General features: G+C 45.4%; 1 protein-coding gene across 1 annotated transcript; it reads left to right on the top strand.

The window, feature by feature from the left end:
- Positions 1–17815: 17815 nt before the first annotated feature.
- Positions 17816–21478, top strand: LOC136531159 (superoxide dismutase [Cu-Zn] 4A-like). Its single transcript, XM_066523864.1, has 8 exons — positions 17816–17972; positions 19567–19654; positions 19748–19849; positions 19955–20050; positions 20243–20274; positions 20355–20430; positions 21089–21142; positions 21243–21478. Exons 2-8 carry the CDS (start codon positions 19579–19581, stop codon positions 21263–21265), a joined length of 459 nt encoding a protein of 152 aa, XP_066379961.1. The 5' UTR covers positions 17816–17972; positions 19567–19578; the 3' UTR covers positions 21266–21478.
- Positions 21479–22885: the final 1407 nt, after the last annotated feature.

Raw genomic sequence — 22885 nt, 5'->3', positions numbered from 1 at the left:
TCTCCCTTTATTGTTCTGGGGCCATGAGGAGGCGTCTCAGCTCCGAGCATTGAGCCATCTCTCCAGCCTCCATGCCCTACTGCCTGCGTGAGCATTCGCCATGGCTGCGCCCATCACCGTCGGCACACCTCCTACACTGGGCCTGCTGCTCGGCAGCGCCGCTCCTCCTGTTCCCCTACGTGCCCACGCCCCATCCCTTTTCCCCTCCTGACGCGCGCAAGGCCACAGCGACCCCGCCATGGCTACATCCGCTGGTGCTGGCCTCCCCCACTGCTCTACCCATGGCGCTGCCTCTCCCACCACCGTTGCGCCCGATGTGGCCACTTCTACTGCAACCACATGAGCGTGAGCGTGCAAGACCCGCGCTGGAGCCAGCCATCCATGCGTCGCCGTGGCACACCTCCCCGTGCCGCCCTCCTTTTTCCCTCTCCACGGCACACACCGAGCTCGGCACCGCCATGCCTCGCGCTGAGCCTGCTGCACCTTGATGCCATCTCGGCCACTGCCGCACCAGTCCACCGCTTTCCACCATTCATCGCCGGTCTTCACGTGCACGCGCATGCCCTGGTCCCATGCTAGACCTGTGATTCCTCGGCACACCGAGCAGCAGCGCCCCACCGTGTCTGGCTCGCTATTGCCCGAGCTCCAGCGCCGGTGCTCCCTGCTGCCCCACGCGTCTCCCCATGCCGCCCCGTTGCTTGGCTTCCTCACACGCGCGTGTGCCTCCATGGCCGCACTAGAGCAGCAACCAGTGGCGCTGTGTGCCCGACTCCCCACTGTGTTGCCGCCCCTCCCGCGCCGTCTGCACCAAAAGCCCTCACCGTGGTCGAAGCTCCACGCTCTTGCTCGGGCCGAGCCGCGTCCTCCAGCGGGTGCGCCCGGCCTCAGGCAAGCCATGAGGCCGCCTTCCCATCATCGTCAATGAGCGCCTGGCCAGATTTCACCGCCGACCAATGGCTCTGCTCCGTGCTCTGCATTTGGGGAGAAAGAGAAGGTGAGAAAACATGATTTAGGTGGAAGCTAGGGGGTAAATGAACTTGTCAGTGGAGGTATGAAGTAGTAATTGGACCTTGTCATAATTTAAGGAAAGTTTAGGGGCCTTTTTGCATATGTGCTGCACCACCTGCCCTCCTAGGCCGCTCGCGCCTACGCTGGGCCGGCCTACGGCGCGTGCCCGTGGGCCGCCCGCTGCTGTGCGCCTGGGTTGGCCTTGGTCCGCTTGCGGCTGGGCCGGTCGGGTGTCACTGCCGCCTAGGCCTCTAGCAGGCCTATTTCCGCGCGGCTAGTTTGCCATCGCGCCTGGGCCGCACATGCGCGGGTTTTCCGAGTTGGGCCGAATAATTAGCTGCTGGCCCTTTTAGATTTCTAAGGCATTTGTCAATTTAGTGGATAAAAAATAACTTGTAAAAATTTTAGTAAATCATAGAAAAATCATAAAAATGCCAAACCAGTTTGGTTGAGTTTCTAAAATCATGATCCATCCAATAGTGTATTTTGTTCACATAGTTTAATGATATTCTTAGGAGCTATATAATTAAATTGGTATACTTAATGCTTGATCCATCCAATGCTGTGCGCCTGGGTTGGCCTTGGTCCGCTTGCGGCTGGGCCGGTCGGGTGTCACTGCCGCCTGGGCCTCTAGCAGGCCTATTTCCGCGCGGCTAGTTTGCCGTCGCGCCTGGGCCGCACGTGCGCGGGTTTTCCGAGTTGGGCCGAATAATTAGCTGCTGGCCCTTTTAGATTTCTAAGGCATTTGTCAATTTAGTGGATAAAAAATAACTTGTAAAAATTTTAGTAAATCATAGAAAAATCATAAAAATGCCAAACCAGTTTGGTTGAGTTTCTAAAATCATGATCCATCCAATAGTGTATTTTGTTCACATAGTTTAATGATATTCTTAGGAGCTATATAATTAAATTGGTATACTTAATATTGTAAAAATATAACTTATATGAATTGTTGTGATAAATCGGTGATAGTGTTGAATCTAAAATTTTTACAATAGGCTCTTAGCAGTATTAGGTACTTGTGGTAATTTTTGTAGCTACAGAATAATCAGTTTACTAGGTAGCTAATGATGCTTTATTTTAAATAAGGATTAAATCGATAGAATGAGATAAAGAAACACCTTGGTTTATATAACTAAAAGAATGGTTGGGAAATAACGCATTATCCGACAACATGTTTATGTAGCCTAAGTACGGTCATCGTTAGAACTAGCCGTTAACCTAAGAGGCATAAATCGTATTTTATGAATCACAGTTGCAATTGATTAATTACGTCTTTGCACTGCATCGCATTGCATATCATATAGGTGTGATGATGGATCAATGGAGCAATTGAAGGATGATTGGGAATCTGAAGATGGTGTAATGGTATTCTCTCCAGGAGATGATGCAATGGGCTTTCTATCCAAATGATTGTGGATGATCTAAAGATGCAGATACTAACTTTTTAATATATATCTTACCCAGGCAAGCCCTGGTGCATAACCTCTACTTTTCTACAGTCTAAATTATATTTGTGCATTAAATTTTAAGGAGTTGAATGAAACCCACTTGCATATATATCTTTATCCTATGAGTCTTGCTGGTATGACAGGATCGTGTAGAATGCTATGCTACAGGACTCCAGTAGAAGTCAAGTGATTGCTTGTCACTCGCGAGAGATAGGAAATATATTATTGTATTATTATCACTTCGAAAATATAAATGGTGGAAAGGAAAAATGGTGATCGAGCAAGGATATGGATTGGGTACTAGTGGGTGTAAGGGGTTGTGTCCTATGGCCAACTGGCATGACTTGGTTACACTTTTTCCCTGTTCGTGTCGATTAAGGATCGGTCGTTGCATATGGCTCTAGGCAAGTCACAGATTTATTGTCCTGAGCGCATACTTGGGTATGGGCGCAGGGAAGACTTGTTGCTCTCTTGTCTCTGATCTGGCTCTTTCTGGACTGACTGATTGGAGGCGGGGATGGTGGAGGTCCTTGCACCACACGGAGTCTGGGACTCAGGAGTAGGGGCTTGGAGTCCAAGTTTGGATGGGGACCTAGACACCTAGGACAGGAGAGTGATGGGTTAGTCCTGCTTGTGCCTGGGGTACAGGCAGAGCGTGTATTTTTGGGGCACCCAGCTGGGGGCATTGGTTCGTGAATCGTCAGGCAATCCGATACGGCTTGTCTGTGGTCCAGCACCATAGTAAGAACTGAAAGATGAAAGATGGAATGGAAAAGGAACACTGATTGCTTACCATCTGCATGAAAGTAGCACAGGTGCTTACATAGAATGGTTAGTTGATGAACCAATACGACTATTAATGAAAATCGAATATAAGGACACACTTATAGTAATGTTCCTGCACATGCAATAAACCCACAAGCCAAATTGCCTTACATATCCTTGGAGTCTTTTCTTTCCTCCTGTTGAGTAAGTCTTGATGAGTACAATTGAGTACTTAGGGTTTTATTCCCCCTGTTGTAGGTGACAGGTGGAGGCTTGAGCTAACCTTTGTATGTGGATTCCTCCTGGTGGGCTCAAAGAGGATTTTCTTTGCGCTGCGATCGTAGTTTTTATTTATAACTCTCACCAGATGTTTTTATAAATGAAAGCTTTATAATCTGTTGTCATAGCTTATATATCAATACTTCATCATGTCATGAATAGATATTTATTTCTGCTGTAATTCTGATCACATGTTTATATTCCGCTATTCAATTAAATTGTTCATGCTCTGATAATATGATTACATTCCATTATTATAATAATAAATATTATACTCTGGTGTTGTATTAAAAGTGATGTAAGAAATGGTTAAATGATGTAAGCTTTATTCTCTCATTTGTGATCCTGATGGCAAAAATATGGATTTCCGGGTTCTCCCCTGGGGTGTGCCCGACGGAACTGAGTAATTTAGTGTTCTCCCTCGAGTGCTTAGTGTCTAATGGAAGACAAGCACTCCTGTGAGGCATTAGATTAGGCGGTTCTGCCACACAAAGCCCCTATGCACCCATCAAAGTAGGGTCTGAATTCGTCGAACCTAGGATGGATTTTTCTATACTCTGGATCCTTTACCGCAACAACCGTCTGGGCAAAGGAGTACATGACGTCTGCAACCTCACCCATCTTCTGACTAACTGTGCACATACCCCTCCTAAATCTTTGGGTTATCTGTCTAGTTGTCTGCTTTGTCGCACACACCCACAGGAACATAGCTAGTGACTCATACGACTCCATGTCTTGTGAACTACCCAGCCCATGATACTGCACTAACTCATTGTGCAACTTCATGAAAGAGTGAGGATACATCCGAAAGTTGTCGAAGCACTTACATTCGTTCTGCAAATTTGCTTCCACCCATTGTCGCCCGGTCATGTCTTTGAATGGGCACTGAGGATTCAACATAGGACTTTGCCTAGAACAAGCCACAGCAGCAAGCGTAGCTCCAAGACCCGCCAACTTGACTATTTTTGCCTTGAGTTTCTTCTTGGGGCCATCACTGGATGTTGTGCTCTCGCTGGACTATTCGTCGGAATGTTTGGTGCTGCTCATTCTACAAGTCATTTATACAACATCAGTCACTGACACTAATAACATTACTATCATAATATGTCCGCTACAGCCGGAATTATTCCAGTGCAAGCAATTCAAACTCAGAACACATAAAATCATTCCCTACCAAAGTGAATGCTTCCTGATTTCCCCATGCATGAACATATGCTTTATGCCTTGTCCCACAGTCACCATGGGATCAGGTAAAAATCGAACAAATTGTGAAGCAGCAGATAGGTGGAGTGAAAGAAAATGAATATTTAAAAAACAAGAAATCATCAATAGGTGAACTGCATAAAGAACCAATAATTAACATATAACCAACATAATATATGCGTGAATCGACTAGGCTTACTCATTCATTTTATGCCAACACGAAGATTTTAGGGCCTAGCTTTGAAAGAATATAAAATGCTAAGGAGTTGTTTGGCTGTCAGCTGGACATGTGGTGGGATGCCTCATGGTTGCAATGACATTGGGCTTCCCTCAAACAACACAAATCCTCATATGTGAAACACTCAAAAGGACAATCACAAAACTGAAGCAATTTCAAGAAGACAAAAAACGTACCCTGTAATTGGCACTACAACTTCCTTAAGAGTCTTCTTGCTTGTTACGTCAATTAACTCTCCTAAACCTTCAGCTGCCTGCTCCTTTGTTTTGGCTGACCCACTTATAAATGAAAATTCAAAAATGAATACCTACTGAAATATAGGAAGAAAAGGCTGCAGTGCTTTAGGAAGACATAAGCCAGGCACAAGAATAGGCACACCCTGAAAATAGAAACATAAGTTTTAGTCTAGGACTCAAAGATTTTAGGTTACAAATTAGCGGATACTTTAGTAACAACAACAACACATGCATAGCACAAATTTTAGTGGTTTAGTAACAGCAACAACACCAGAGAGATTCAGCTATGTCAAGACAAAGGGCAGATGACAAATTAATCGAAAGCAAGACTTGATTACAGATTTACAGTTTAATACCTGACAGACTCCAACTCACTGGATAGTCAAATTAAGTCTTGCCACCCTTCTTAGGCTTCTTCACCTGGAATAGATTAAGAAAAAACATACAGATCAAGAAAATAGCATGACCCTTGAGAAGGAACAAATGAACAATTCTCTGTTGTTGCCTTTTTACGCAAATATGAGTAAATAAATAACATAAAAGAAGGAAACCGGACAGAAGTTTATTATGATGCAGTACACAAAGAACAAAGAGTTCATGCCAAACGCTCACGGTACATGAATCGAATTCGAACAAGCAAACACACATCAATTGAAACATTTGAACACTCATGCAAAGAAATTAAATGAAGGATGCCTAAACATCAGTGTTGCTGCAGTTCCATTTGTCTACTTGTTTTCCCAGTTGAAGGTGATCCAAGACAGTCGGCCATTGCGTGTTTTCATGGTTAGGAACGTCCTACAGTTGAGTTTCTTCTTGCATAGTTATGTGGCTCTCAGGAACTAACCATCTTGTTCTAAAATCTGATGCACTTGGTCCATCTCCTTTTCCTCCCGGCTGAGTTGTTGACTCCCCGATGCCATCTCTTTCACGGTGTCTGAGATGTCTCTCACGCAGTCCTCCAAGCTGGCACTCTTCTTTTTCTATGGGCTGTCCACCACCTGGTCCCTGGTGCATCTTTTGGACGACTGACCAACATTGGATCTAGCTACAAAGTCCTATGACATAGCTGCTGGAGTGGCTTCGGTCATCCAAGGCGGTGTCCTCTCATGGTGCCCACCGGCATTAAGCATTGTGCCCCTATCTCTGGTTTGGTGCCCATACAGAGTGGTCAGTTTGTCAAGGAAATCTGGTGGAGCTCCGGGATCCACACCTTCCTTAGTATTGTCCTGCAGGTGAACAAGTTAGTATTCAAACGGTACATGTCATTGCACGAGTAGACCCAAAGAATAGATGAAAGGAGTTACCTCTTCCTCTTCCTGGAACAAGCTGGGATCAGTTGTGACACCTCCAGTTTGGGGGTCACGTCCGAGTCCTGTATGGGTGATACGGTCACGCCAGGCGAAGTAGTGTCGCCGTATGGCCGATAGCTTATTGTGTAGCTTCTTATTGGCCAACTGAAGGCTAGTTTCTGAGGCGAATCCGCGGTACACATTTCTCCATCCTAGTTTAGTTAAGCCAGTGTAGTTGAAGTTCATTTTGTTCTTCTCAGCAATACAAAGGTCGAGGAAAATTTTCGTCTCCTCATAGCCCCAATGGGCTCGGTCGCTGGACGTCTGTCCATGATTCCTCGACATCTATACCCAGGTGTAGTTACTATGGTGTTGTACTTACGCTAGATGTATGTGGGGATACAGTAAAGAAATGGGCATGATGCACGAAACATACAGGCGAGATAAGTAAGGAATAAACATGAGTACACTAGTCTCTTAAGTCCTGCTAGTTTTGAAGGAACTAATGTCCTATTTTTTTAGTTTTGTATCTATTACAGTTTGCATTTATATTTCTTGTATAACATTTTGAAAGCATAATCTGTCTACGACAGGGATGTTGGATATGTGCAGGTTTGTGTTGAGTCCAGTGACCTAATTTTTGGATACAAAGATCTCTCTTGAATAATATTCAGTTGTTTATACAATTCATTTAACAGGGAATGGGATTTATAGTTGGGCTGCTGCTTCTTTATATGAGTGAGGAGGATGCATTCTGGTTATTAGTCGCATTGCTGAAGGGAGCTGTCCATGCACCAATGGTAGGCTTGTATCAGGTAATCGTTATTATCTTGGGATTACATTTGGATTTACAGTTGTTATAATTTGAGGGCTTCATAATGCTTGTTTCATGGTTGTCTTTATTGTCTATCCTATCTGACATATACAAATTTTAAACTACTAAGTAGTAAGTAAAATATTTTCCTGGCTACTCGTATTCCATCAGTGTTCATCTTCGGTTTTGAGTGATTAGTAATGCTGGAGATGCAAAATTGTAAAATTTCTTCTTTTCTTGAGTAAACTTACATACTATAAACTTCTACTGATCTGTTTTTACCTTTGGAACAGGTTGGTTTGCCGCTCGTGCAGCAATATCTGTCTCAGTTTGAGAAATTAGTTATGGAGCTCATGCCAAAATTGGGACAACACTTTGTCGAAGAAATGATAAACCCAAGCATGTATGGAAGCCAATGGTTTATCACAATTTTCACATGTTCCTTCCCATTTCATCTAACTCTTAGAGTTTGGGATGTGTTTCTTTATGAGGTTAGAATCTTATCCTGCCATATGTGTATTTCGTGTTTAGATTGCATCTTGGTTTATTGGACTTTTCTTTAGGCATTAGTGCTTCATAAACAGTATACTCTCTTATATCTGTACAACTCCTTTCATTAGAAAACCCCACTGGTTTACATAAAAGAGTTTTGACTTAAAGTACTTACGCAAGATGTATGCGGGGATACAGTAAAGAAATGGGCATGATGCATGAAACATACATGCAAGATAAGTAAGGAATAAACATGAGTACACTTGCCTTGTCAAGCAACTTCGCGCGTTTGGAACGCCGGTAGTAATGCCTGGCTTCAGGTGGCCAGCACGACGAAGAGGACGACTGTGCCAGTGTGGACAACATTGCACAGTAGCCGTTGAAAACTTGAAGAAACCATTGAGAGGGGATCCGTGGAGGCCGAAGGCGATGACGACAAGCTGCAAGGTGGAGCCATAGGCGCCGATGGAGAACACCTAGATCTGCCCACGAGGCGGTCAGAACCGGACAGGGGGAAGAAGGCGGGCTCGGATCCGGCAGCGGAGTGGGGCGGTACTGCGCAGCTGCCTACGACGGTTGGCGGCGTGGCGACGAGGAGAAGGGGCGACAACGATGGGGAATGACGTTGAGCGAGGGGAGGATGACGTCGTTGGATCCAGCGGCGGAGTGGGGCAGGGGTGTGCCGTTGGCGGTCACGGCGGCTGGTGTCGGGAGGAGAAGACGGGGCCAGAGCGACCCCAAACCCTAAGCGCGGCGCGATGGGGAAGATATTGAGCGAGGGGGGATGTCGGCGTTGGATTCGTCGGCGGAGTGTGGCGGGGGTGCGCCACTGACGGCCACTGCAGCTGGCGTCGCAAGGAGAAGACGGGGCGAGAGCGTCGCACAAACCCTAGGCGCGGCGCGATGGGGAATGGAATGAGGGAGGTCGCGCGCGGGTGTGGTCCTCCGCTTGTGGGTCAGCCGAACGGCTGCGGGAGCTGGCTGCTTTCGGTTCCTGTAGCAAAAGGAGCAGCCCAGCCGACATCAGCCAAATGTGGAGCAGCCGACCGGGTTGTTGATCTTTGTGGGTCCTCCTTTGCCAGAATAGGCAGCGTGAGGAAACTGTTGCTGACTTGCTGCATTACCCGTGTACCTGACGGGAAAAGAAAATACGAGTACGTACTCGTACAAAGTCTTGCCTGGTCAGGTGAGAGGTTGCTGTCAGTCACCCTGCATCACACACACCTGATCAAATGATGATAATACTGGTCATCAGGTGAGAACCACAACGCGCTGCGTTATCTTTCCCAGATGGTTTAATTTCACTGTTGCTGAATGCCTGAAGCTATGTTGGTGGTGCTTTAATTAGCGGGCCACGCTAAACAACCGGGAGTGGATGGGAGCATCATGCATCCTCACAGGTGTTGTTGGGCGCTTTGTTGGCTCACACCACTCGTCCACTCCAAGAAACATGCAGTGCCTGTCGTTCTCTCCGTTTCTGTTTCTCTGAAAGGGCGCCAGTGAAATGATTGCCTACGGAGTAGACTTGTAGTGGCGGCAAAAAATGCCATCAGGGAGGGAAGATGTATTTTCTCAAGCTTTTTTTTAATTGCTCATGTTGTAACAACCAGGTTCAAAACAAATGAACGGAACAAGGCAATCAATCATTGGCAAACACGGGCAAAGAAGGGATTCCTTGAGAAATTAAAGATTATTATTAATTACTCGTGGTAGTTAACTAACTAGTAAAAAGGAACAAGGAAACGAGTCCTTTGCTTATAATCATGGCTAACAGAAGCCGATCCACTGCAAGATGAGAATCTTTTTGCACGGTTTCTAAAATTCAGCAAGCCATCTGGCGGCGGGCGCCTTTCAGGTAAACTGCTCGCCCAAATTAATCTGCACATGGCGCTTCAAGTTTGCGCCTTTCAGGTAAAGCTAGCTGCTCCACGGAAATGGCCACATGCATGCACGTACTAGTATCTTCAAGTTTTCCTTGTTGGCAATGGTACGCCGCACGTAGGACGAAGAAAGAACATGTGAGTGTTGCAGGACAAGAGGAGGGAGAAGGGCGGACCGCACGGCTGCAGGGTGCAGGCAAGAGACAAGAGACTGGCGGCCAACACTGTCTTGTCCGGTCAGCGATCGCGGGCGCCGCCAGCGAGGACCATGCGCAGGCAACAGGCAAGACTGTCCCATTGAACAATCCAGTGGCTGCCGCCAACTCGGATCAGCACAAACCACAAACCAGACACAGAGCAGGCGAGCAGCGATGACACTCCCTCCGTGTCTGCCAATGGTCCTAATCTGATCTGGATCCTATTCGGTCATATTCGTCTGGTATTAAAGCCGGTTGATAAATCAGTTGAAGCTGTTTCGTTGTGAGAGAAAAATTCTATAGATTCTAGCTGATAAGTCAGCTGATAAGTTTAAGCGAACAGACCCGATTGTTCTAAAATAAATGTACTTTTAAAGTTTAGTTAAAGAAATTAAGGCTAGTGAGAAATTATATATGTCTTTATAAAGATGTAATCATTGCATATCGGAAAGAGAGAGAGTAAAAAATACACGAGTAAAGTTAGTTTGTCTTATATCTAAAGGTGTATTTATTTTAGAATAAATTTTGAACTCTAAAAGTGTGAGACGGAGGAAATACGTAGTATTCCATGTGTCGGCAGTTTTTGGGTCTAATGGACGTGCATCATACTACTACCAGAATACCAGATTGGCAGATCATAATCTGCCAGCACGGATCTTCCAGCGGGTGCGGCGGTGACGTGCTGCCGGAGAGACGTCTAGCTAGCCTCCACTGGGACTGGAGTCGTCTGGAGGCCACGGCGTCGCCCGGCCGAGCTTGCAGTTGCAGTACGTCGTTTTCGGTACAGCCGGCCTTTCGACGGTGGCGTGCTGCCTACGTGCGCGTCCAGCTCATCCAGGACCCGACCACTGCTACTCAAAGAGGATAACTACTTACTCTCTCTCTCTCTCTCTCTCTCTCTCTCTCTCTCTCTCTCTCTCTCTCTCTCTCTCTCTCTCTCTCTCTATCTATCTATATATATATATATATATATATATATATATATATATATATATATATATATATATATATATATATATATATATATATATATATATATAGGGAGAAGCTATTCAGTAGCCGGCTACAAAATAAATTATTCTGTAGCCACCTCCATTTACTATAATTTTATATACTAATTTACCATAATATAAATACATATTTACGATAGTTGGGTTACTATAACACATGGGGATATTTACCATAACGTTATATTAAACCACTTAGTAAGGAGTTACTATAATCTCGTAAAATAACATAGTAATTATCGTAACTCAAAGTGGCTACAGAATAAGTTATTCTGTAGCCAGCTACAGGATAGTAGTTCTATATATATATATATATATATATATATATATATATATATATATATATATAATATATATATATATATATATATATATATATATATATATATACTCAAAGAGGATAACTACTCTCTCTCTATATATATATATATATATATATATATATAAAAGAAAATGACTAAGCATGTTCCTGACGTCCTATTCTTTGTCCCAAAAATATAACAACTCTGGGTATGAATCTATTTGTCTGGATTCATATCTAAAATTGCTTTTTTTTTAAAGAACAGATAGACTATTATGAAATCATTTATAAAACCTTGTACAAACTACAAAGTAAAGGGCTAAAGGAGAAAACTACCTGTATAGCGCGAAGACCGTCTAATATAAATGCCTCTCCTTTTTTTTACATGTAGAGACAAGATGATGATGCTATTCGGAGCCTTTGTTATCACTCCACTCGATCGAGCTATGGTCCAGTTTGGATCTCCTAAAAAATAAAAATGGGTAGAAAATTGAGAATGAAATCTAAACATTTGGATTATAGAATGAGATTGATGAAGTCACCACTAACACCCTACTAAAATAAGTTTAGAAAATTAGGGCACCCACATTAATACGGATTTTGTTTCCTGTTTTCTGTGTTTTCTCTATGTAAAATGATAGCTCTTGTAATCGCTAGGCTACAGTAGGCCCTTTCGCCTATGAAAAATGATTTAATTCCTATGAAATTCGAGCATGATTTATGTGAAATTTCTATGTTCTAAAAGGAATCTAAGTTGGCAACTTTAACCTAAAGGAGACTAAGATGAAAAACAAATACAGCTCCTTAGCACAAGGAATATAGCTCAAGTCAATTCTGTTCTCTTTCAAAGGTGTGGCATCACGGCACTAAGAACTTATCCTGTTATCCAACTGCAGGGTCTTTAAGAGCTCGAGTATCATCACAAAGGTAGTAGGAGATTTCGGCTTCCAGCGTTCTTTGATTATTTCTACAACTAGGGTTATAAGCGGGTTTATCCGTGAACCCGTAATAGGTTAAATTTTATCGGGCTTGGTATCCCTATCTACAACCATTGCTCCTTGCTTTTTTTCAATTTATTAAATCAACCCTTTTTTTAAGGGTGGAGATCATGAACAATTTGACCGGGGCAGAGAGGGAGAAGCTTCATGACTTTATGAGCATAATGCACCTTTGCCGCTGCATTTTCCACACTTGTGGATCAGAATTTAGAAGGGGCACATTGGTTAGGAGTTAGGAGTTAGGACAGGAGCTGCTTGCAGATATGCAAGCGTGTGCTCATGAAGTCATGATAGGCCAGATGGGTGCCGGGATCAGACCACTGGCCCCGTGCCGACCAGTGGCCCAAGTGAAAAGGGAGAGCGCTGGCGTCCTGCTGCTGGGCTGGGCATCCACGCGGCTTCGGCCAGTTCTAATGGGTAATGGCCCACAGAGCAGAAGGGGAGGGAGGAGGAGTTGAGGACGACCGGGACATGGACTCGGCCCGATTCAAAGAGGAACACAGGCCGAAAACACCCAGTGGCCAGGCAAACGAAATAAAAGACTTATTATTATACTTTTCTCTCTTTCCTTTGAGGACCGCAGAACTCTAAATAAATTTAGATATATCATTTTCGACGAACATGTAGAAAGTAAATGAACGGCATGAATGCATCAAATATATAGACTCATTTTTTTTAGTTTAGAAAAATCTTTACTGCACCAAGTATTAATGAGAGCCACCAGCGCTGGACAAATTTTAAACTATAATATAAGAAAAATGTTGAATTAATTTGTACTTTATATTTAAATCCAAAAAATTATTTTTTTTTGGGTTGTGACAACGGCGCAATGGAGAGAGAAAGAAAAACATAGTTGACTATTGCAGAGGTTTTCAAACGTAAGGGCTCCCAATACGCTATATTCGTCCTGTTTTCCAGCTGCACTTTTCAGCGAAAGAATAGTATTTTTCTTTCATAACAAATCAGCATCAGCAGCAGACTAATTTCAACAAAATGAACAGAGCCACTATAGTGCGCATTTTCAATAGGGTTTCTCTCCTATCTCAACATCAACTAGCAATATACTCCATATGTCCTTCAATAAATAGATTTCTAAAGTTGTCTGAAGTTAAACTTTGACCGAATTTGTAGAAAAAATATGAGTGAAATACACTAGCAGGCCTTAAACTTGTGGCTATATGCCACTTAGGTCCACAAACTCTCAAAATCGAAATCTGCCTCCCTAAACTTGTTAAAGTGTGTCACTTAGGTCCATACCCCCTTCAGAGGACGATGACTAGGTTAAATTTTTACAAAACCACCCTATCTATATCTACCTAGTCATCTTCTATCCCTAGCGCTCCTTTCCTCGGCCCACGGTGCCGGCGTCGCCCGAGTCGGTCTCCACCTCCGGGCGAGCACGCCTCCCCATCGCTGATTTGTCGCCCCACACCCCGGCCCACTTCTCGGTGTCCTCGCCCGCCAGCACACGCATAGGCAACGGTGGCAAGGCAGCCTTGTGCGCCCAGGACCTCTTGGCGCCACCGTGGCTACCATTGAGCGCGCGGATGGCCAGCGTCTTGGCGTCAGCAGGGAGGAGTAGGATGTCCAGGGACATGGGTGTGCGGGGGTAGGAGGTGACGATGATGGGTTGGCTACCTCTACATCGGGGGGGCCGCGTGTGTGGTGAGGCACGGGCGGCGGCTGCACGCAGAGCGGTCGAGCAGCGGTGGCTCGAGTGCGTAAGGCGAGCATCAGGGTGCTTGCTTGTGGTGCAGCCACGGGTGAGCTAGCCTTCTCTAGGTTAGAGCAGCAGAGCTTGTGGACAACTATGGCTTGCTCGTCTGCGAGGGACCGTCGTTCGCTACCACAACTAGTAGCTCACCGAAGGGGAGCTCCACCTGCGACGTCAGGGCAATGCCGCCGAGGTGCTTGTCGTATAGTAGCAGGATCCCCTGTCACCATCACCCGGAGGCGGCGCACACCATGTGTCCCATGGGCAGCAGTAGGACGTTGAGGAGCGCGTGCGTGGCTGCGTGCATGCGGCCGTGGACCCTAGCCTCCTCTGCTCCATGGTTGCCTTCATCGGCCATCTTCGTGAGCCTCGTAGGCGCGGTGGATGGCGGTGGATGATGACCCGTGGTGCCCGAACCCATCCTGCCCAGCGGCCATTGTGCTGGAGGCCCAGAGCTGGTTGACGAGGTGGCCGCTGCCGAGGACAAGTCCTAATTCACGCCTCCCGTGTCGCACTACGGTGTTGGATCTGATCGTGCCGCCAAATAGGAACAAGGCAGCGAGCACGCACTCCATCGTCATGGTCGCTCGACGCCAGCCCTACCGCCACGACCGCTCCATGTCAGCCCACCACCATTAGTTGAGGCCACAGTAGTTGAGGACGTGGGTCATGGGGTGGATCTCACCACCGTGGATGGGCTTCCGTGATGTTTTGCCATGGACGAGCCCAACTCCTTAATCGAAGAAGAGCGCCTCCAGCCCCGACTGCACGTCGGAGACCACCTGCACCTTGTACATGTTGAGCGTGCGGTATAGTTTCTCGGTGCCTGTGTCCGCGAAGGCTAGCAGCTACAGGATGCAGCCCCTGACGACGTCGACAAAGCACTTATGGCCGAGGTCCTTGTCCAAGCAAGGAGTGCACACCACCGATAGGCCATCCTCACCGTGTCGTTATGCCAGGCCCCGCTGCCTGGACCACCACGACATCTCCGTCTTTCACCGACGACCACAGCACCGCGATCTACACGGCCATGACCTCGCCGAGCACCACCCTTGTCGCGCCAAGCCATACAACGGGCTGGTATGTAGGTGCGGTGGCGGCACAGTGGGCCAGCCTTGGAGCAACGCGTGGACACCGGCGTGGGTGGAGGAGGAGTGCCGGAGGTAGTAAGATACCACACAGGGTGTTTTTTTTAAAAAATTATCTCAGTCAACGTCCTCTGAAGGGGTATGGACCTCCGGTGCATGACTAAACAAGTTCTGGGAGATAGATTTTGATTTTGCAAGTTTATGGACCTAAGTGGCACATGCGCACAAGTTAAAGGGCCGGCAGTGTATTTAACTAAAAAATATCAAGATTTATCATATCAAACTAGTATCATTAGATATACCATAATAGGCTTATTTTATGTCATACATGTTGTTACTCTTTTCTATAAAGTTAGTTAAACTTATAAGTATTAAAGTTTATTAGGTAACACAATTAAATACACCTTTGAGGTTTATTATAATGTCAGCTAGCCCATGCATAATTTTAACAGAATATAATGAAATACTGACACAATAATTTCCCAGAAGGATATATCAGTATTGGAAGGATATGTATACGAATACAACAATTTTCTAGAAGGATACATATACGTGTATTGGTATTTGAAGGATACGGATACGTTGATACGGCAATTTTCCAGAAAACATGATCAGTGGATACATTTTACTATTTTTAATAAATAAATAATAATGCAAATTAAAATTCTGAAAGTCTATAACTCGATGAGTAGTCACTAATTAGCATTGAATCGCCCTCTCCCTTGCATCGCGGGAGTTGGTTGCGGCCATGGCAAACTGGTGGGTGCTCCCGGTGCAGCAGTTTGGAGGAGGGGAGAAGTCGAATGATGGCAAGGAGGGGGCAGAGGCTCGTCGGCGGCGGCCGGCAAGCGGTGGCGCATGCCCTGCGTAGGAGGCGGTGATGTTGGCTGTGGCTATGGTGGACTGGTGGGTGCTCACCGGCGCAGCAGTTTGGAGGACAAGGAGAAGTTGATTGATGGCACGGAGGGGGTAGAGGCTTGTTGCCGGCGGCCGGCGAGTGGGGTGCAACCCATGTGCAGGAGGCGGCACGAGCTGCGATAGTACGAGCGAGGCATTGCGACGTGGAGATGGAGCACTTGTTGGGCTAGGCCGTATCCTAGAGGTGGATACGTATCTGATCATATACTCACTATTTCAAAATTAATGAAAATCGGATACTTGAGGAGAGCCGTATCGGTGGCGTATCAGATACGCGATATGGCCCCTCATTGAACTACGTAGGCTACAACTTTCGATAAGTTTAGGCCCTGTTCGCTTGAACTTATCAGCCATACTGTTTCAGCGAAATAACAGTGTTTTTGTCTCACAACAAATCAGCATCAGCATCGGCCCTGTTCGGCTGGCTGGAAAAAACGGCTGATGCTGATGCTAATTTGCTGTGAGGAAAACACTGTTATTTTTCTGAAACGGTACGGTTGATAAGTTCAAGCGAACAGGGCCATCAGCATCGGCCGGTTTGGAGGAGGGGAGAAGTCGAATGATGGCACGGAGGGGGCAGAGGCTCGTCGGCGACGGTCGGCGAGCGGTGGCGCATGCCCTGCATAGGAGGCGGTGATGTTGGCTGTGGCTATGGCGGACTGGTGGGTGCTCACCGGCACAGCAGTTTGGAGGACAAGGAGAAGTTGATTGATGGCACGGAGGAGGTGGAGGCTCGTTGTCGGCGGCCGGCGAGTGGGGTGCAACCCATGTGCAGGAGGCGGCACGAGCTGCGACAGTACGAGCGAGACATTGCGACGTGGAGATGGAGCGCTTGTTGGGCTAGGCCGTATCCCAGAGGTGGATACGTATCAGATCATATACTCAGTATTTCAAAATTAATGAAAATCGGATACTTGAGGAGAGCCGTATCGGTGGCGTATCAGATACGCGATACGGCCCCTCATTGAACTACGTAGGCTACAACTTCCGATAAGTTTAGGCCCTGTTCGCTTGAACTTATCAGTCGTACTGTTTCGGCGAAATAACAGTGTTTTTGTCTCACAACAAATCAGCATCAGCATCGGCCATGTTCGGCTGGCTGGAAAAAACGGCTGATGCTGATGCTAATTTGTTGTAAGGAAAACACTGTTATTTCACTGAAACGGTACGGTTGATAAGTTCAAGCGAATAGGGCCATCAGCATCGGCTGTTGTTTCATCCAACGGAACAGGGCCTTAGACTTTCAGCATATTGGCATAAATATGACGTAACAATAATGAATAAAATTGATGCTTTTAAGAAACAACACTATGGTACTATTTATTTGGTAAGTTGTGTCATACTTGTGTTCATATTATATGCCGACTTTGAAAAATGTAATACAAACAATGCATCAGTAGTAGTTTAATAGCATCAAGACAGTCATAACTTATAAACTATGATATAGTTTATATACTTATCAAATCATGTAGATACTACATGTAAATACCATACTTCTAGCGGGTGGGTTTTTTTTTTTTTTGGTTCAAACCACATGTCTCCTCTCTCCTATAATCTATCTAGCAGATCTTTTCATATCTTTGATTTTCGTGTAGATTAGTTTTTATTTATAAGAAATCATTTCCTCCTCCTCTCTCTCTTTGTTTTGGTGACACATCACCATTTTATTTAGTTTGTACCCAACTAATACTATAGAAACCATTCTAGTTTTTGGGTTGAGACTCGTACAAATTAAAGAAACTGAAAGAAAGACATTGGGAAAAAATAATCTTATAATATTTATGCCTCCCCTGCAAGATTAGTAGTAAAATTTTCCTGAGTGAAATGGGTGGCAGAATAACTATTCACTCGTATAGTACTACTAGTAACAATATCTTATTGGCAGTACCTGCTGGTCGTTGCGGAATAGCCACGCAGCAACTTGTCTGCTCTGTTCGGCTGCGCCTACAAATCCAGCACACGCGCGCGTCCTCCTCCTCATCCTCCCCGCAAACCCCCGAGTCCCCAACTACCCCCCAGTCTCGGGAGAGAGCCTTCCAGAAGCGCAAGACTCCAAGGCCGTCGCCTTCCTCGCCGCGGGGGTCGCCTGAGGTATGCTACCTACCAAAACCCTCTCACGGATTCCTGGGGTTTCGATCGCCTCAACTCTGCTCTTGTTGCTTCGTATAACCTGGTCTCCGAGTACCCCGGAGTAGCTGCGGTTCGTTGGATCTCAGATCGGTGGGGCGGTTCCACTTCTATTTTGTTTTTCCCCTTTCCGCCTCCTTCGTTAGCTTCCGATTGATCGTCGAGCTTAGTTTAGATCTTACATCATATCAATCCCATCTAGGCGTCACAAGTAGTGGGACTCGATTTGCTTCGTTCCACCGGATTAAGCACTTTGGGTGCGCTAGATACGTGTCATGTTAGTCCCCTTGTTCAGTCTTGTTGCTTGTTCTGGGATGAATGGTCGTGTGTATATTACCTACTTGGAGTACTTTATGCTACTCGTTGTGGACTGGTGGTGTCTCATGTTGGTACGTAGACTGTTGTGGAAGTGTTAGCTGTAGACTTTTTTTTTTCTGTTGTTTTTAGCTTTGATGATGAACCGGATCACCACTACGCCTTCAGTTTTACCCCTGACCAAGAATATCTGATGAAAGAATGATATTTTCAAAGGTCGTACTGGTATCGCTATTTGTGCCAAGAAAAAGTCTGGCTGCATCATGCAGTTTGACTTCTAGAAGTTCAGATGTCATAGCATCATGATTTCTGCCTGTTGAGATTAGCTATTTGGAGGGGAACGAGCCGTAGCTCGTGTGGCAGAGCTGCTGGTGGTGCAGGGGCCGTGAGTTCGAGCTCTGCTCGACCCATGATTTCCCACCGGGGTTTTTCCCCATTTTAACAGGGCCTCTCTCGCGTGGAGCTACAAAGGGATTATGACGCGCCCGTCGTCTACGGAGCCTTGGATGGTTTCGGTGATCTCTTCAAGGACGCGATCTTGGAATCTAGGTGTAGTTGTAGGATCTGTTTGTGTACTTGAGGTGTGCGTGGGTGTGAGTGTGTGTGGTGTTGGTGTGTGTTTCTGGTCATGAACAGATACTACAGTTGTACCTAGATGAGAGGCGCAAAAAAAAAAGATTAGCTATTTGGAGCACGTTTGATCAGATAGGTTCGGATACCCATATCCTGTTATGGTTTGTCAGGGGATGTGTAGGATGACTGGACTAGCAAGGTGACCAGTCGAAATCACCTCTACCTCCATGATTAATTTTTTGAAGTTCTGTTTTGAGAAAGAGTTGTGTGTATTATTTGTACCCAATTGTGTGTGGTGTGATTCTCCTAGAGTTGTGTTCTTCATGTGTGAAAAGGTTATACATTTTTTCTTTTTGGTTATTTTGAATAAGTGTACAGGTCTGTGTGGTCTCTAGTATGTGGAAAAATGGAAACAGCCACTTGCAACATAGTGATAGCGTCTCATATTTCCTCTTGGTTCACTTTTGATGTCTTGATGATGTCACAAATGAAGGCATAGCTCATGTATTTTGTTTAAAATATTCCATCTTCCACTTACGATGAGATTATGTAGATGCTATATATCTAGGGGTTAACATCTAATATGTACTGACATATCTCACTGCTTGCTTGTAGTTTGTGCTACTTTTACCCGTACTGAAATGCCCTGTTACTTGTGGAGTTGTTGCAGATCACATAAACAATGGTGAAGGCTGTTGCTGTGCTTGGTAGCAGTGAGGGTGTCAAGGGCACCATCTTCTTCACCCAAGAGGGAGATGGTAAGCCACTACATATTCTTTGATCTAGTATTTTATATCCAATTGAATTGTCGTCTTTGCCTTGTTGACTCTGCTCGTTGGATCTATTGTTAGGCCCTACCACTGTCACCGGGAGTGTCTCTGGCCTCAATCCTGGCCTCCATGGGTTCCATGTGCATGCACTTGGTGACACCACCAATGGCTGCATTTCAACTGGTATTTATGCTTCTTTTACTTTGACTTGCTTATGTGATCAGGATGTGTGCTAAGTTATCGACCATTGAACTTTCTACTTGTTGGTGAACTTGTTTCATAATTAAGGACCACACTACAATCCTGCGAGCAAGGAGCATGGAGCACCAGAAGATGAGACCCGCCATGCCGGTGATCTTGGAAATGTGACAGCTGGAGCAGATGGTAATGATCTCTGCCCTTCCTTTCTTGATCTGTTTTACATACCATGTAGTAGCTGGTCGGTGGTCGCTAGTACTTGGGCTAAGGAAGCTGTGTTACTTCTGTGATCCTTTAGCCATAGTCCATAATTCCGTTCACATGCTGTGTATATGATAATGTACTATCTTGTCACTGAGTTTGTTTCTCTGCTGTCAGGTGTTGCTAACATCAGTGTTACCGACAGCCAGGTAATCAGACACTTGGTGGACCCTTATGATTCCTATGTCACCCTAGCCTTCTCCTTAACACTGCTAATGATTTTTTTCAGATCCCACTGACTGGGCCAAACTCAATCATTGGCAGAGCTGTTGTTGTTCACGCTGATCCTGATGATCTTGGAAAGGGTAATGATGTTATTTACTGTCCACACTTGTGCCTTTTGTGTGTTGAATGTGGTGCTTTTCCTCTGTTTTAATCTAATTTTTTCACAATGGTTCTGAGTTCAGATAGTCCTATAATCACTATATATACCTGTTTATGGATCACATGAATAAATCCTTGCGAGAGTGTGTCTAATTATATCTTATTATTAAATGGTGGAGAGAGAAATTTGGCAAGGCTATGCTTGAACTGTCCCATAATTTCGTTAAAAAAATCCAGTTTTTATGCCATTTTTAAGTCATGATAAAGGATATTTGAACTTTAAATAAGCTGAACTAGGTTAGTGTCTTACAATTGAGTCATCCATTTGGCTATCCTTTGATCTGCTGATCTGAATTCTTTCGTAAGAACTTTGGCTTTGCACAATGCCATCTTTAATCTTGTTTAGGTTATGAATATAATACTTGTAAAAGCTTTGTTTATGTTATGGTGGATGTCACTGATCAATCCGCATTTGTCTATTTAAACACCTTGTTTGTGCACTTTGCCAGATTTTGTTGCCTTATCCTTAGTTTTCAAACTGAAGTCTGTACTATTAGGTTCTATTCAGAGCCATTCTCCAAAATGGCTCATCTCAGATAGTAAGCTTAACAACTGTTTGTTTTCTGTTTGTACATTCAGGTGGGCACGAGCTCAGCAAGAGCACTGGAAACGCTGGTGGTCGTGTTGCTTGTGGTACGATCACCCATTTCCCAGCCCCATTCCCTTACGCCAGATTAGCTTCCTGTTCTTTCACACACACTGGATTTCTGATCGCATTATATTATCACTCCAGGGATCATTGGACTCCAGGGCTGAAAATGATCGCCGGACTTCAGGCGCCTGCCTGAGAGTGTCGTCTTCTGCCATCGCCAACAGACCAGCCTGAACATTCCGAGATCTCGTGAAATAAGAGCACCTGATCTATGATCAGTGTATTTGTCATTAAGCACCTGTAGCAACCGATGAACTAAACTGTGTTGGACTATGCTGGATCGCCTGAGTATGTGTTACATGTCGGTTTTGAGAACATCCTATCGTTTCGATGTGCTTTTGTGGAACGTGTTGTTGCAATCAATGGTGGCGACTTGGTTTTGATATGCAGTCAGCAGCAGCAGCAGCAGCTCGTGGTTGCTGCTGAGTGCTGACTTGCTGTTGAAATACGCTGGCTGCATCGCCCGTCTTCAGTGGAGACTAGAAAACAATGCGCGGCGTTGCCGCGCAGCAGCATGCGGTGCCCCGTTACAGAACCAGTAATATCAAGCTTAGTAGTATGTTTATTATATACATTTGATACGAGTACAGATATAAAATTATGAGGCATTTCCAAAAATTATACATCTTATATGTTAGAGTTAGGGTTAGTAGTATTAGATCTGTGCAAAGGATTTATGTGAATTCGTTTTCTAACATGATTACAGGATAGCATCACTATGAAACTTAGTCTGTTTTGAAATTGAAAACTCAAAACCCATGCCATTTGTTCATTCGGTCAAATTGAGCACCTAAATCTCCCTGTAGATATTTTCAAATTTGGGAAAGGTATTTTACTTAGAGTGCAAAATGAGTTTAGGAATTTGAGCATTTTGCACCTGCCTGGCAGCTTATGTCTTCCTATTCTTTGCTGCTCCCTGCAATCCACAGCAGCTGGACTCCATTGGCAAGAATACAAGGACATGGAAGCCATCTCCCTCTTTTTCTCCTGATCTTTGTTTTCCTCGTTGGCTTCTCCGTAGACCAGAATGGCTATGGCAGTGGCAGCAACAGCAGCTCGCTCCTGAAGCGCTCCCTGCCGTGTGGGTCTGTGCCTCTGTGGCCCTCTTCTCCGCGTGATGCAGCCGGATCGAGCTGCGCCTCTGCACCAAATGTGCAGCACACGGTAAGCCAAAGCAGATTCTGAACATTAGCTTCATTGCATAGCTGAGACTACCAAATGTGCAGCACACGGTAAGCCAAAGCAGATTCTGAACAAATTCTTCTGTTTTCTTACCCTACCTGACTGACGTCCGTGACGCTCAGCCCCTTTCTTCTCCCAGTTCTCTCCCAAACAAGCTCCACCGCTTCCGCATGGCGCCAACGGAAGCTAGACCGGTTGGTAAAAAAATCATCGATGTACGTGAGAAGTTCTTCTTGATGAAATACCCGGTGGGATGTCGTCCCCCCATGGATCGATTTTTTTTTGCTTCCGCATGGCATCTTTCTCTCTTACCCTCCTCCAGCTCCATTACAAGTCCTTTGCCGGATCCGTTGCTCTAAGCTGGGGGCACCTTGGCAACGCTGGCAATGCCTGAGGAAGTGAAATCAGTTCAGAAATGGTGTATCAGTTCAGAAATGAAGAGCACTTCAGGAGCAAGGTGCTGTGCTGCCATAGCCATTTAGGTTTATGGAGAAGCCAAAGTAGAAATGGTGTATCAGTTCAGAAATGAGAGTGGAAGTGAA

This window comes from Miscanthus floridulus, chromosome 2 (assembly GCF_019320115.1).
Source record: "Miscanthus floridulus cultivar M001 chromosome 2, ASM1932011v1, whole genome shotgun sequence".
Classification (NCBI taxonomy): domain Eukaryota; kingdom Viridiplantae; phylum Streptophyta; class Magnoliopsida; order Poales; family Poaceae; genus Miscanthus; species Miscanthus floridulus.
The sequence above is the reverse complement of the archived record's forward strand: the minus strand, read 5'-3'. Positions and strand labels throughout refer to the sequence as shown.

Bases quoted from the DNA above. Each gene is read 5' to 3' on its own strand.
- LOC136531159 (XM_066523864.1), top strand. From the start codon at position 19,579: ATGGTGAAGGCTGTTGCTGTGCTTGGTAGCAGTGAGGGTGTCAAGGGC. The intron at 19,850-19,954 runs GTATTTATGCTT...TTCATAATTAAG, and splicing joins CAATGGCTGCATTTCAACTG to GACCACACTACAATCCTGCG. The intron at 20,275-20,354 runs GTAATCAGACAC...GATTTTTTTCAG, and splicing joins TCAGTGTTACCGACAGCCAG to ATCCCACTGACTGGGCCAAA.